This window comes from Phyllostomus discolor, chromosome 3 (assembly GCF_004126475.2).
Source record: "Phyllostomus discolor isolate MPI-MPIP mPhyDis1 chromosome 3, mPhyDis1.pri.v3, whole genome shotgun sequence".
Taxonomy (NCBI): domain Eukaryota; kingdom Metazoa; phylum Chordata; class Mammalia; order Chiroptera; family Phyllostomidae; genus Phyllostomus; species Phyllostomus discolor.
This window is the reverse complement of record NC_040905.2, coordinates 171374668-171388577: the sequence shown is the minus strand read 5'-3', so window position 1 is coordinate 171388577 and position 13910 is coordinate 171374668. Positions and strand designations below refer to the sequence as shown.

The window sequence follows — 13910 nt, the reverse complement described above, 5'->3', positions numbered from 1 at the left end:
TCTGTTCCTGTTCTAATTGTTTACTTAGTTTCTTTTGGTTTTGCTTTAGGTGTGGTTGTTAATAACTGTGAGTTTGCTGTCCTTTTACTATACATGTCTTTTCTTTATCTTCTTTCCTTAGATAAGTCCCTTTAGCATTTCATAAAATAAGGGCTTGGTGATGATGAACTCCTTTAACTTGACCTTATCTGAGAAGCACTTTATCTGCCCTTCCATTCTAAATGAGAGCTTTGCTGGATAGAGCAATCTGGGACGTAGGTCCTTGTCTTTCATGACTTGGAATATTTCTTTCCAGCCCCTTCTTGCCTCTAAGGTCTCTTTGGAGAAATCAGCTGACAGTCTGATGGGAACTCCTTTGTAGGTTACTGTCCCCTTATCTCTTGCTGCTTCTAGGACTCTCTCCTTCATTTTTACCTTGGCTAATGTCATTATGATGTGCCTTGGTGTGTTTCTTCTTGGGTCCAACTTCTTTGGGGCTCTCTGAGCTTCTTGGATTTCTTGGAAGACTGTTCCCTTTGCCAGATTGGGGAAGTTCTCCTTTATTATTTGTTCAAATACGTGCTCAATTTGTTGCTTTTCCCCTTCCGATTCTGGTACCCCTATAATTTGGATATTGGAACGTGTAAAGGATGCTCTTAATCTTTTCCTCAATTTTTTGAATTCTTATTTCATCATGCTTTCCTGCTTGGTTGATTCTATCTTCCTTCTGGTCCACTGTATTGTTTTGAGACTCAGATTCCTTCCTTTCACTATTGGCTCTCCTCCGCGTGTCTTCCTGCATCTGTTTTATGGTAACCTGCATCCTTTCATGTAAATTGCGCCTAAAATCAACCAATTCCGTGAGCTTTCTGATCACCAGTGTTTTGAACTGCACATCTGATAGATTGGCTATTTCTTAGTCGCTCAAAAGGATGAGTCCTGGGGGACTGATCTGCTCTGTTGAAAACATGTTTTTCCCCTGTCTCTCCTTTTTTTTTTTTTATTTCCGGTCTGGTTGCTCTTGTTATGGTGGGGAGCGGAGCCTTAGGTGTTCACCATGGCTGGGCACCCCAGTCGCTAGATTGTGACATTATATGTGGGGGCGGGGGCGGGAGCTGGAGCGGGGACGGGAGAAAACAATGGTGGTAGTTCCGTTCTCCTGGGCTCAGACCCTTCTCTGGCTCCCGGGCTGCGAGTTCTGCCCTGGTCCACAATCGCTACCCCTCTGGGTCTGCCAGCTGCAGCTTGCGTACTCAGGGATCACCGCTGCGTTCTTGCGCCCCGGATGGCTGTTGCGCCGTTTTTGCGCCAAACCTTCCCCTGACCTCCGCGCGCCGCCAACCCGCGCCAGCCCTGCGCCCGTCCGGCTAGTCTTCTCCTACCAGTCTGGATGTACGGGTCTACTTCAACTTCTTGGCTGCCTGACTTCCATTCAGATAAACCCTCTGCCGGATCTGGGCGTTATTCTGTCTGTAAATTATTGTTGTAAATTATTGTTGTTCTAATCTTGGTTGTGCGAGGAGGTACGGTACGTCCACCTATTCCTCCATCTTGCCGGAAGTCCCCGTTTTCTTAATATAATGCAAGGAACTGTCTACTTCTACCTATTGCTGTCAGTATTAATTTAGATAAAGAATGTTAGATGTACCTGCAATGGTATTGGGTACATAATATTCCTCAATAAATGTCTGTTTCTTTCCTCTTATGGGATCATCTCTTAGTTGGGGTGGGGGGCATGGGAGGGACTGTGGGAATTATTGCCACTTAGAGCTTAGTGTAAATGAAGCTCTAAGTTGGAGGCTCCTTTACCTGTAGGTCAGGAAAGGGGAGAGAGGACCAGGTGTGCGGCCCTCTGTGGGGTGGGGTGGGTAGGGAAGGGGAGAGGAGGACAGGCCAGGGGTCACTGTGAAGGTGTCTGAAATACCAGTTACCTGGAATGTCCCATTGCCTCTACTGTCCTGTGTTTAGCACAGAAATTGCTCAGGGGTTCCGTACAGCACTAGCATGTGTGCTCCAGGGGGCAAAGCCTTTGTCTTTCTTATTTCCTATTGATTTCCCATTGGAGGACGAATGAAAACAACCCCAGTTTACAAACACTGGCAAGTGACATTTTTGCTTTCAAAGATCTTGATACTTAGGATTTAATGGGGGGGTTTCACTGTTTGTGGAAAAAGAACTCGGAGTCAGTTTCAGTGGACTGGTGACATTTATAAATTCTACCGAGAAACAATATGAAAACAGCAAAAACGGTAAGCCACCTGCATATACCACACTCACACACACAAAAAAGAAGGAAGGAAGGAAGGAAGGAAGGAAGGAAGGAAGGAAGGAAGGAAGGAAGGAAGGAAGGGAGGGAGGGAAAGGAAGGGCGGGAAGAAGGAGGAAGGAAGGATAAAGCCCTCAAGAAACCCTAAATACTTATATATCAAAGCTGACCTTTTTACCTACCATGCTAATTAAGGAGGCTTCCTACTATATTTGTATTTGTCATTGATGTGATTGAAAAGGGATTTACTTGGATAGAATGAAAATACTTAAATATTATGTTGATTTTTAAACCAGAGAAATTTTGAAGATGCTGTCACCATATAGATGCTATTTTTATTTAAAGTCCAAGCTTCTGGCTTGCCTTGAGCTATACAATCCTAAGTCCAAAAGACAGAGGGGCTAGAGCAAGCACTGGATGTATGTGGTGATGGAAACACTTATGTCTGGAAATCAAATGGCTGATTGGCTGAGACAGGGTTGCTTCCTAACAGCGTGGTGTCGTTTGTCGTCTGAAATAGGCTCAAGACAAGGTGTGCCCATGGTGGGGCTGGTGGTGGAAGGCGGTCCTAACGTCATCCTCTGGGTGTGGGAGACCGTGAAAGACAAGCACCCAGTGGTGGTGTGTGAGGGCACTGGCCGGGCTGCCGACCTCCTGGCCTTCACTCACAAACACTTCGCAGATGAGGGGTAAGTGGTTGATTCTCACTTTGGAAACTATGGTGACTATCCTTTCATTTCGTTCTTTAAGCTCTGCTTTTATGTGGGCCGGATACCCTTGGAGGGCAGAGGTAGAGATTGGAATTCATTTTTCAGTGATTTTTGTATTTATTTATCAAAATGCCTCCCAGTGATGCCAGATGCTGTTTCCTTAGCTAAAGAATGATCTGCCTCTAAGGGATGCTTGAGCCTTGCCTGAGCTTCCAGAAAAAGCATTTTCAGGGAGAGCGAGGGCAGAGATGCTCCTGCAAATGGCCATTAATGCTGAAAAAATTCTACAGTGAATGAGGAAACCAGTGTTGGCCCAGATCACCTTGAAGTTCATTCGCCATTAGTAAAAATAGCAGGAATTGGGGAAATTGACATCTTGGCATTTATATAATGTATTCTGTGCTTATCTGAGGTTTTAATTTTTTTCCCCTTTTTAAGTAAGAAGAAAAATTTTCTCTAGCCATTCCTATGTCCAGGGTGATTTTTCCCATATCAAAAGCTTGATAGATATTTCTACTCTCTAAGTAAAAAAAGTGCAAATGAACTAAGTATTAACCCCATTAATTTACTTTGTAAACATTCATGCTTATGTTGTAACTGCTTTTTGAAGATTCTTTCCTTACAGTGTCTCTCCCTTTCAGCCCTCAGCTCTCTGATTGCACCCTCTGCTCCCTTCCTTACCCTTCATACCTCTCCCTCTCCTAAAGTCACCCTTGATGAAGGGTTTTAACCCTGTGAGGCTTTCAGATCCTTTCGAGAATATGATGTCCATAATTTCTGGAACTTGGCAGCCCCCTGGAAACCGATCAGCTTGAGAACCTTGCTCCAGAGTGTATTCTTTCCAGGGTCATGGCAGATCAGTTTATTCTCAATTTCAAATTCAGACTCCTGGTGATGCTGCTTCTCTTTGCTTCCTGCTCATTTTCTTCCTGGGCAGAACTGTCCATAGAAACCTCAGTCAGGTAGGGCAGATGGTTGGTTTTCTTGTACCGATGTTGCTGCCTTGTTCCCTTATCTGCATTGTGTCAAGTTCTGGCCACTTCTCTCTCTCCAGGACCCTTAGTCCTCAGATGAAGGAGGAGATTATCTGCATGATTCACAACACTTTCAACTTCAGTCTTAAACAGTCCAAGCACCTTCTTCAAATTCTAATGGAATGCATGGTACACAGGGATTCTGTGAGTATGATTAGGTGATGACTCAACTGGCTTAAAATGCTAATTTTTAACAATTATACTGTTAATTTCACAATTTCTTAAAGTACAGAATTTTCCTTTTTTTAAAAAAAAAGATTTTATTTATTGCCAGAGAAAGTGGGGAGGGAGAAAGAGAGGAAGAGAAACATTGATGTGCAGGAGAAACATCAGTTGGTTGCCTCTTACACACCTCCAACTGGGGACCTGGCCTGCAACCAAGATATGTGCCCTAACCCAGAATAGGGTTAAACCCTATTCTGAACCCTATTTGAAGGGTCTAACCTTTCAGTTTGCAGGCTGGCACTCAGTCCATGGAGCCCCTCCAGCCACGGCTGGATTTTTCATTTTTCACTCTGTGTATATGACCCTTAGTTGAGTAACTTGGCTTCTTAACTTTCATATTCTTAGCTGTAGCTGACAAAAAGCACTTAGCAGAGCAGTGGTACATAAAAGTGATTAAGTTTAGTGAACTACAGTTTGTATTTCCCACAATGATCAGTAATATCAAGAGAGAACTAGAGAAGGCAACTAAAAATTTGTACATTATAGGAATTAAGTTCTCAATTCCTGTACAAATGAGGGTTGATTTTATTCATGCACTTGGAGGGGCTCTTAGGTGGGGGGGGACCAATGTGTGAATTGTAGAAGCATAGTTTTTCTGTCTTTATGGGACTTTAGAAATTAGGGTTCCTCTTCTGTGGGTGAGGAACCTCAGATTCAGTGGTGGTAAGATATTTACTCAAGGCTGACTCTCTGGGGCTAGAACTTGCCAACCCAGTCTCCTTTTTTGTTAAACACTCCCTCTAATGTATAAAATATATTTTCATTTGGAAACACTGCGACCCATTCATTAACAGCAGGAGACTTTTATAGTTATAAGTAATATCCTTATTTGTCTTAAACAGTCGCATGCTGGGATGCACAGGACACTTTGACAGTGTGCTAACAGTCTGTGCTGTCCATTGTACTTGTGCAATGGGTGCATTGTAATTGCCTCACTTATTTTATGACAAATACTTGAGGATTCACTTCTCATTGAAAAGCAGAAGTCAGTTTCTAAGCCTTGGTGAACAGAAGGAACTCATATGGGATTCCTTTGAAATGAGGAAGGATTTCCTTTACATGAGGAACTGAAATGAGTTTTCTTATAGCACATGCACAGTAAATTAGTGTATTGGTGCTCTTTCATATATGTTTCCTCTAGATTAGGTGGAACTTTTTAGGTATTCCCCGCTCCCCCCGCAAGCCTACAGTTCTCTATTACCCTATGTAAATTTTTTCTCTTTTATAAGTAAAAAAAAAATTTTAAACTCTGAGTAGTTTTTGACATTAATGAAGATTGTTTTTCCCAAGAATAAATTTGGTAGATACTCTTGGAAGCATTTCTTTGCTAATTCCCAAATGTATGCCTTTCTGTTTTTCAACTCTGATAGATTATCATATTTGAGGCTGATTCTGAGGAGTTGCACGACCTTGATTTAGCAATCCTAACAGCTCTACTGAAAGGTGAGCGTCTGAACAGGGTTACAACTGTTCCTCACCTCCTGTTGTCACCCTCAATGACTCTCTGTGCTTCATATGTTGACATTTCAGTGAACTTTTAAAACAGATTTTATTTATTTATTTTTAGAGAGAGAGGGGAAGCATGGGAGAAAGAGAGGGAGAGAAACATCAATGTGTGAGAGATACATTGATTGGTTGCCTCTTGCATGCCCCAACAAGGGACCTGGCCTGCAACCCAGGCATGTGCCCTGACTGGCAATTGATCCGGTGACCTTTCTGTTCGCAGGTTGGCACTCAGTCCACTGAGCCACACTGCGCAGGGCATATGTTGACATTTTAAATAGAACATATGGTTTTTCCTTTCTTTTACTCTAGGTACAAGTTTATCAGCATCTGAGCAATTAAATCTGGCAATGGCCTGGGACAGGACGGACATTGCCAAGAAACATATCCTAATACATGGACAGCATTGGAAGGTATAATGAAAACAGAAAAAAAAAATTTGTGTTGGTTTGTAAGGGTGGGGCAAAAGGGGAAATTGAAGGAGAAATTAATTGGTTCGGGAAGGGTATGGGAGTAGCATCTCTGTAGCTAAGTGCCCAGAGAATATGAACACATTTCTCTCATTTATTTTGTTTCCCTGAAAACATTTTTTCCCCTCCAGCTGGGCAGATTAATTGAAGCTGATAAAGGAAGTTGAGGGAAAGACAAAATAGAATTTTTTATTTTTTTGGTTTTTTTTTTGTTTAGATTTAACTTTTTTTTTCCCAGTGTGTGGTTGCCTCTCACACGTTCCTATTGGGGATCTGGCTTGCAACCCAGGCATGTGCCCTGACTGGGAATTGAACCGGTGACCCTTTGGTTCACAGGCCTGTGCTCAATCCACTCAGCCTCACCAGCCAGGGCTAGATTTAACTTTTTTTTTTTTTTTTGTGGATTTTATATTTTTTGTTTTTATTGAATTTATTGGATGACATTGGGTAATAAATTTATATGTGTTTCAGATCTGCAATTCTATATACATCACCTGTATATTGTATTGTGTGTTCACGACCCAAAGTTAAACAAGAAATTTAAAATACATGTGAGAAGTGGAGATCCAAGATGGTAGAGGAGTAAATGAAAGTTACACTAACCCCCTTCCAGGGCCAATCTGGAATTTCAACTAAATTGTGGAGAAATCATCTTGAATAAATAACTGAACACTAGGTGGACAGAAGCCATATAACCACATACAGACAGGAGAAAACACTTCAGCACAATGTGATTGGTAGGGAGTGCAGAGGAGATGGGAGAGGGCTGACTGGGATCCCACTAGATTTAACTTTTAAAAAAAGATTTATTTATTAGTTTTTAGAGAGAGGAGAGAGGAGGAAATTAGGGAGAAAGAGAGGGAGAGAAATATTGATCGTTGCCCTAATTGGGGTCCTGGCCTGCAATCTGGGCATGTGCCCTGACTGGGAATTGAACTGGTGACGATATGGTTTATAGTCTCATGCTCAGTCCACTGAGCCACACCAGCCAGGGCTTTGATTTCATTTTTATTGTATTTTGTTTTATATTACCTTTTAATCCCCTTATCCCCTGTCTCCCTAGCAATCACCACACTGTTGTCCATGTCCATGAATCCTTTTTCCCTTTTGCTCAATCCCTCCACACTCTAACATCACCCCCAAATAGCTGTCATCCTGTCCTCCATCTATGAGTCTGTCCCCATTTTCCTTGTTAGTTCAGTTTGTTCATTAGATTCCACATATGACTGAAATTATATGGCATTTGTCTTTCTCTGACTGGCTTATTTCACTTAGGATAATGTTCTCCAGGTCCATCCATACTGTCACAAAGGGTAACATTTTCTTTTTCATAGCTGAGTAGCATTCCATTGTGTAAATGTCCCATAGTGGTTTTATCCACTCATATACTGATGGACACTTGGGCTGCTTCCATACCTTGGTGACTACAAATAGTGCTACAATGAACATAGGGGTGCTTAGTTTCTTTCAAATAAATGTTTTGGGTTACTTTGGATATATTCCCAGAAGTGGGATCACTGGGTCAAAAGGGAGAGCCGTTTTTAATTTTTTGATGTATCTCTATACTGCTTTCCACAGTGGCTGCACCAGTCTGTATTCCCACCAACAGTGCAAAAGAGTTCCGCTTTCTCCACATCCAGTACCTGTTTATTGATATTTTGATGATGGCCATTCTGACAGGTGTGAGATTGTATCTCATTGTGGTTTTAATTTGCATTGCTTTGATTAGTGATGTTGATTATTTTTTCATATGTCTATTGGCCATCAGTATGTCCTCTTTGGAGAAGTGTCTATTCAGGTCCTTTGCCCATTTTTTAATTGGGTTGTTCATGTTTTTGGTGTTGAGTTTTGTAAGTACTTTGTAAATTTTGGATATTAACCTCTTATCAGATGTATCAGTGAATATATTCTCCCATTCTGCGGGTTGTCTTGGGTTGTCTTGTTATTTTGTTGATGATTTGCTTTGCTTTGCCAAACCTTTTTAGTTTGATGAAGTCTGATTTGTTTATTTTTTCTTTTGTTATTCTTGCCTGGGGAGATATATCTGATGAAAACTATCTATGAGCAATGTCTGAGATTTTGCTGCCTATGTTTTCTTCTAGGATTTTTATGGTTTCAGGTCTAAAATTTAAGTCTTTGATCCATTTTGAATTTATTATTGTGTGTGGTTGTAAGAAGGTGGTCTGGTTTCATTTTCTGCACATATGGTCCACTTGTCCCAACACCGTTTATTGAATAAACTATGTTTAGCCCATTGTATATGCTTACTTCCTCTGTTGAATATTAATAGACTATAAAGGTGTGGGCTTATTTCTGGGCTCTCTATTCTGTTTCATTGACCTATGTGTCTATTTTTTTTGCAGTACCATGCTGTTTTGATTACTATGGCCTTATCATTGGAGGACTCACACTACCTAATAGTTTGATATTTGATGTTAGGCAGTGTGGTTTCTCCAACTTTGTTCTTCTTTCTCAGGTTCATTGTTGCTATTCGGGGCCTTTGTCGTTCCATATAAATTTTTGAAATATTTGTTCTAGTTCTGTGAAACATGTCATTAGAATCTTGATAAGAATTACATTGAATTTATAGATTGCCTTGGGTAGTAAGGACAGTTTAATGATGTTAATTCTTTCTATCCATGAACACGGTATGTGCTTCCACTTATTTGTATCTTTTTCAGTTTCTTTCTTTAGTGTCTTATAAGTTCGCAAGTATAGGTCTTTTATATCCTTGGTTAGGTTTATTCCTTGGTATTTCTTTTTTTTTTTGAAGCAATTGTGAATGGGATTGTTTGCTCAATTTCCTTTTCTGTTTGTCCCTTTATTATTGGGATATAAAAATACAACTGATTTCTGGATATTAATTTTGAGAATTTTTTATTTTTTGAATGGGCAGATTTTTATATTGTTATTGAAAACTTTAATTTTTTGCATTGAATTATAAGTGCTCCTAGTAGAAATTAATGAAAACAGAGAAAAATATACACAAGAAAAACTACCTATATTGGTAATCATAATTACTATTAACATTAACATGTGTTGTTTTGAGTCTTTATATCCATTATGCTGAATATATACTTTCAATTTGTCAATCATGTGTTTCTATTTTGGGGAATTTCCTACCCTGTTTTCTCTGTTCTCTTTAAGGAATTTCTATCAATTAAATGTTGGATCATGGATTGCTCCTTTAATCTTATTTCTTTTACCTAATATGCATTTTCTTTTTGTTTCTGGTAGCATCCTATTAATTTCTAAACTTGATCTTAGTCAAAAGGCTGAGAACCAATAGCATGCTATTAATTTCTAAGAGCAAATTTGTTCTTTGTCTTTTTTTAAAATGACATCCTGAACACAAGTATCATCTTTTATTTGTAAAAATATTTAATGATGGTTCTTTTGAAGTTTTCCTCTTTCTACATTGCCTGATTCCTCATAGTTGATGTTTTGTGGTCTGGTTGTTCTCTGGACTTTTTGAGAGTGTAGGAAAGAAAACTCATTAGAAAGCTGAGCCTGTAGGTTTGAACTTCACAGTGGAGTGATCTGGCCACTATTTGTTGGTGGACCTGGGAAGTCAACATATTCATGTCTTTCCTCTTGTATGTATGAATCACAATACCAGAAGAGACTACTTCAATCTCCTGCTTCAAACATAAAAGGCTTGTTGCTGGTATTATGGAAGTCAAATGGGGGAAGATGACTGGAATGGTCCCAACATTAGGAATTCAACATATGTACATTTATTACATCCTGGTGCTGCCAGAATTCTGTGGCATAGATTTGTTTTATTGTTAACTTTTTCTGCTTTCAATTTCTGGTGACTTTCACTTTCTGGCTTTCTGGGGACTGCTAATTCCATGACCACTTTTAAAATGTTGCTCACTTGACCTTGATCTTGTGGATTCATTTCTTTCTTTTCTTCTTAATCCTTACTCAAGGATATGTTTATTGATTTGAGAGAGAGAGAACACTGATTGGTTGCTTCCCTTATGCTCCCTGACCAGGGATCAAACCTATATCTGCCCTGACCAAGAGATGAACCTGCATGTGTTTTGGTGTACAGGATGGTACTCCAATGAACAGCCACTCCTTCCTTTCTCCCTCCCTCCCTCCCTCCCTCCGTCCCTCCCTTCCTTCTTCATCCCTCCTTCTCTTTCTTTCTTCTTTCTTTCTTTCTTTCTTTCTTTCTTTCTTTCTTTCTTTCTTTCTTTCTTTCTTTCTTTCTTTCTTCTTTCTTTCTTCTCTTTACTATAGTTTTTAATGTGGTTTTAGGTGTCTAATTTGCTACTTATATTCACAAGCTAGGTATAGTTTAAATAGAAAGATGTCAAGTTATGAAAAAAAGAAAAAACCTCACATGGAGTTTTATTAGAATTGCATTAAACCTGTACATTTGTTTGGAAAGCATTGAGAACTTTACAATAGTCAATCTTCCCACCAAGAACAAATTTAGTCAAGATGTCCTTTATGTGTTCAAGTTCACTTTTTTTGTTATTTACTCAAGTGCTGAAGTAAGGTTGTATTTTATATTTACTATGTCTGTATAGTCTTGAGTTCAAATACACTTAGTCATTTAGTTATTTCTACTTTCTTAATTGTCATATATTTTATTTATTCCTACCCTCTGAAGCCTGGCTCACTGGAACAAGCAATGTTAGATGCTTTAGTGATGGATCGGGTGGATTTTGTGAAGCTCTTAATAGAATATGGAGTGAACCTCCATCGCTTTCTTACTATTCCTCGACTGGAAGAGCTCTATAATACAGTGAGTACAGAAACATTTCATCAGTTACCTCCTTTAAACTTTACCTTAAGATTTAGCTTGAACATTCAAATCTTCTTGACTGTTCACATAAAAAGATAGGTGGCTTAGAGAGAGACAAATTTTTCATCTGAAGGAGAAATGTCTTTGTAGGTTCCATTTGATCTGAGAGTCATTTCGGTATTTCCCATCATTAACTACACAGAATGGAGGCATAAACTAACTTAAGAAAATATTGTAGTGAGGCTATAATTAATGCCACAGATGTGAATAAGAATAAATTGGTTTTATTGTGTTATTGAAAGCATCTCAATCTAAGGCTGCTGTTAAAATTCTGTACCTGCAACTTTTCTGTGCAAACACTTACTGAAACTAGACTGACTGGCTTTCTTGTTGTAAAAACACCAATTGCTCGAGTCATGCACCCTTCTCAGAGTGTCCTCCCTTGAGCCTTAGACTCAAGCCTTAGACTGTCTTCAAAGCCCTGTTCAAGTCCTGCCTTTTTGACCTGTCCCTAGAGCACAAATTACTTTCTACTTTTGAGGACACACATATTCATAGTGTTAGTCATTTTTTGTGCATGTAAGTACTCATTCTTTTCTATTAAACTGTAAAAACTCTGCAAAGAAAGTACTTATATTCTTCATTGACTCCCTCAGAAGCTTGATTGAACATAGTAAGTGTTCAATAAATATTTGTTGATGCAATTTGTTATATATGTTAAAGAGTGGTTATAAATTAGTTAAAATTTGTTTCTGTCTCATAAAATGAAGCCCTTGCTACTACCTATATACATTTTGCTTTGAAAAGTACTTTAATATAATTATATCTTCTCTTGGAAAACACCTTCCTTAGAAGTAATGTGACTTAAGCTTCATTACTAAAGATATTGAAGAACATTACTGGTATCCTAGATTATTTATACATTCTGAAATAAAGTTCCCCTACCCCCTAGCACATGGTAATAAAAAGGTAATTAAAATTCTTCCTTTTGTTCTTTATTACAGAAACAAGGACCTACTAATATGCTCTTGCATCATCTTGTCCGAGATGTGAAACAGGTAACCTAATTATGAAGGTGTGCGAATTTCTTTGTGCAATGCCTTAACTTTGTGATGGAGCTTCCACTAGATTTTGCTTTGTAAAATGTAGATTTGGATCTTTTAGTGAATTGCCTACCCTCTTGTGCAATTAACTGAATAATTTCATCACCAAACCACACCCTTACATTTTTCCTATAACTTACTTTGTTTTTAAAGATTAGATCCACCAAGTAAGTATCACTAGTTAGTAATTATTTTCTGTTACAAATACAAATTGGAGACATATAAAACTTCCAATCAAAACTTCAGCTAAGTGTGGTACAGCCGTATTACCAATTATGATGATAATACCTGTTGAAAATAAAGACACTGGTTCTCTTGCCTTTATCAAAGGACTAATATGTGATTTCCATTGTTTTTGTTATTTTTTTGACTATTAGTGACAATAGTCAAACTATTGTTTTTTTTAAATATATTTTCTTGATTATGCTATTACAGTTGTCCCATTTCCCTCCTTCACTCCCCTCCATCCTGTACACCCTCTCCCACCCACATCCCCCCCTTAAGTTCATGTCCACGTGTCATACTTATAAGTTTTTTAGCTTCTACATTCCTCATACTATTCTTACCCTCCCCCTATCTATTTTCTACCTAAAATCTATGCTACTTATTCTCTGCACCTTTCCCCCCCCTCTCCTCCTCCCACTCCCCTGTTGCTAACCCTCCATGTGATCTCCATTTCTGTGGTTCTGTTCCTGTTCTAGTTGTTTGCTTAGTTTCTTTTGGTTTTGCTTTAGGTGTGGTTGTTAATAACTGTGAGTTTGCTGTGCTTTCACTATACATGTTTTTTTTAAATCTTCTTTTCTTAGATAATTCCCTTTAACATTTCATAAAATAAGGGCTTGGTGATGATGAGTTCCTTTAACTTGACCTTATCTGAGAAGCACTTTATCTGCCCTTCCATTCTAAATGAAAGCTATGCTGGATAGAGTAATCTGGGATATAGGTCCTTGTCTTTCATGACTTGGAATACTTCTTTCCAGCCCCTTCTTGCCTATAAGGCCTCTTTGGAGAAATCAGCTGACAGTCTGATGGGAACTCCTTTGTAGGTTACTGTCCCCTTATCTCTTGCTGCTTCTAGGATTCTCTCCTTCATTTTTACTTTGGCTAATGTAATTATGATGTGCCTTGGTGTGTTTCCTTTTGGATTCAACTTCTCTGGGGCTCTCTGAGCTTCCTGGACTTCCTGGCAGTCTATTACCTTTGCCAGACTGGGGAAGTTCTCCTCTATTATTTGTTCAAATATGTTTTCAATCTGTTGCTTTTCCTCTTCCCCTTCTGGTACCCCTATAATTTGGATGTTGGAATGTTTTAAGATGTCCTGGAGGTTCCTAAGCTTCTCTTCATTTTTTTGAATTCTTATTTCTCCATTCTTCCCTCTTTGGTTGTTTCTTTCTTCCTTCTGGTCCACTCTATTGTTTTGAGTCCCAGTTTCCTTCTCATCACTATTGGTTCCCTGTGCATTTTCCTTCATTTCTTTTATGGTAACCTGCATTTTTTCGTCTAATTTGTGACCAAAATCAACCAATTCTGTGAGCTTCCTGATCACCAGTGTTTTGAACTGTGCATCTGATAGATTAGCTATCTCTTGGTCACTCAAAAGGATGAGTTTTGGGGCACTGACTTGTTCTGCTTGAGCCATCTCCCTCTCTATTTTTTGGCGGGGGGGTCTGGTCGTTCCTGTTATAATGAGGGGCAGAGCCTCAGGTGTTCACCAGGGCTGGGCACCCCAGTCGCTAGATTGTGATGTTGTATGTGGGGGCAGGGTCGAGAGGGAACAATGGCAGTAGCTCCGTTCTCCGTGGGACCTCAGTCCCTTCCCTGGGATCCTGGGTTGCACGCTCTGTCCTGGTCCACAATC

The 13910-nt window shown here is 39.4% G+C and overlaps 1 protein-coding gene across 2 annotated transcripts in view; it reads left to right on the top strand.

The window, feature by feature from the left end:
- Positions 1–13910, top strand: part of TRPM6 (transient receptor potential cation channel subfamily M member 6) — a 168946-nt gene that overhangs the window by 82369 nt on the left and 72667 nt on the right. For both annotated transcript variants that reach the window (XM_036021747.1, XM_036021748.1), the window contains 6 exons: positions 2766–2934; positions 4010–4133; positions 5585–5657; positions 6030–6130; positions 10815–10949; positions 11954–12007. In XM_036021747.1, the coding sequence (XP_035877640.1) occupies positions 2766–2934; positions 4010–4133; positions 5585–5657; positions 6030–6130; positions 10815–10949; positions 11954–12007 (656 nt within the window). The remainder of the gene's footprint in view (positions 1–2765; positions 2935–4009; positions 4134–5584; positions 5658–6029; positions 6131–10814; positions 10950–11953; positions 12008–13910) is intronic.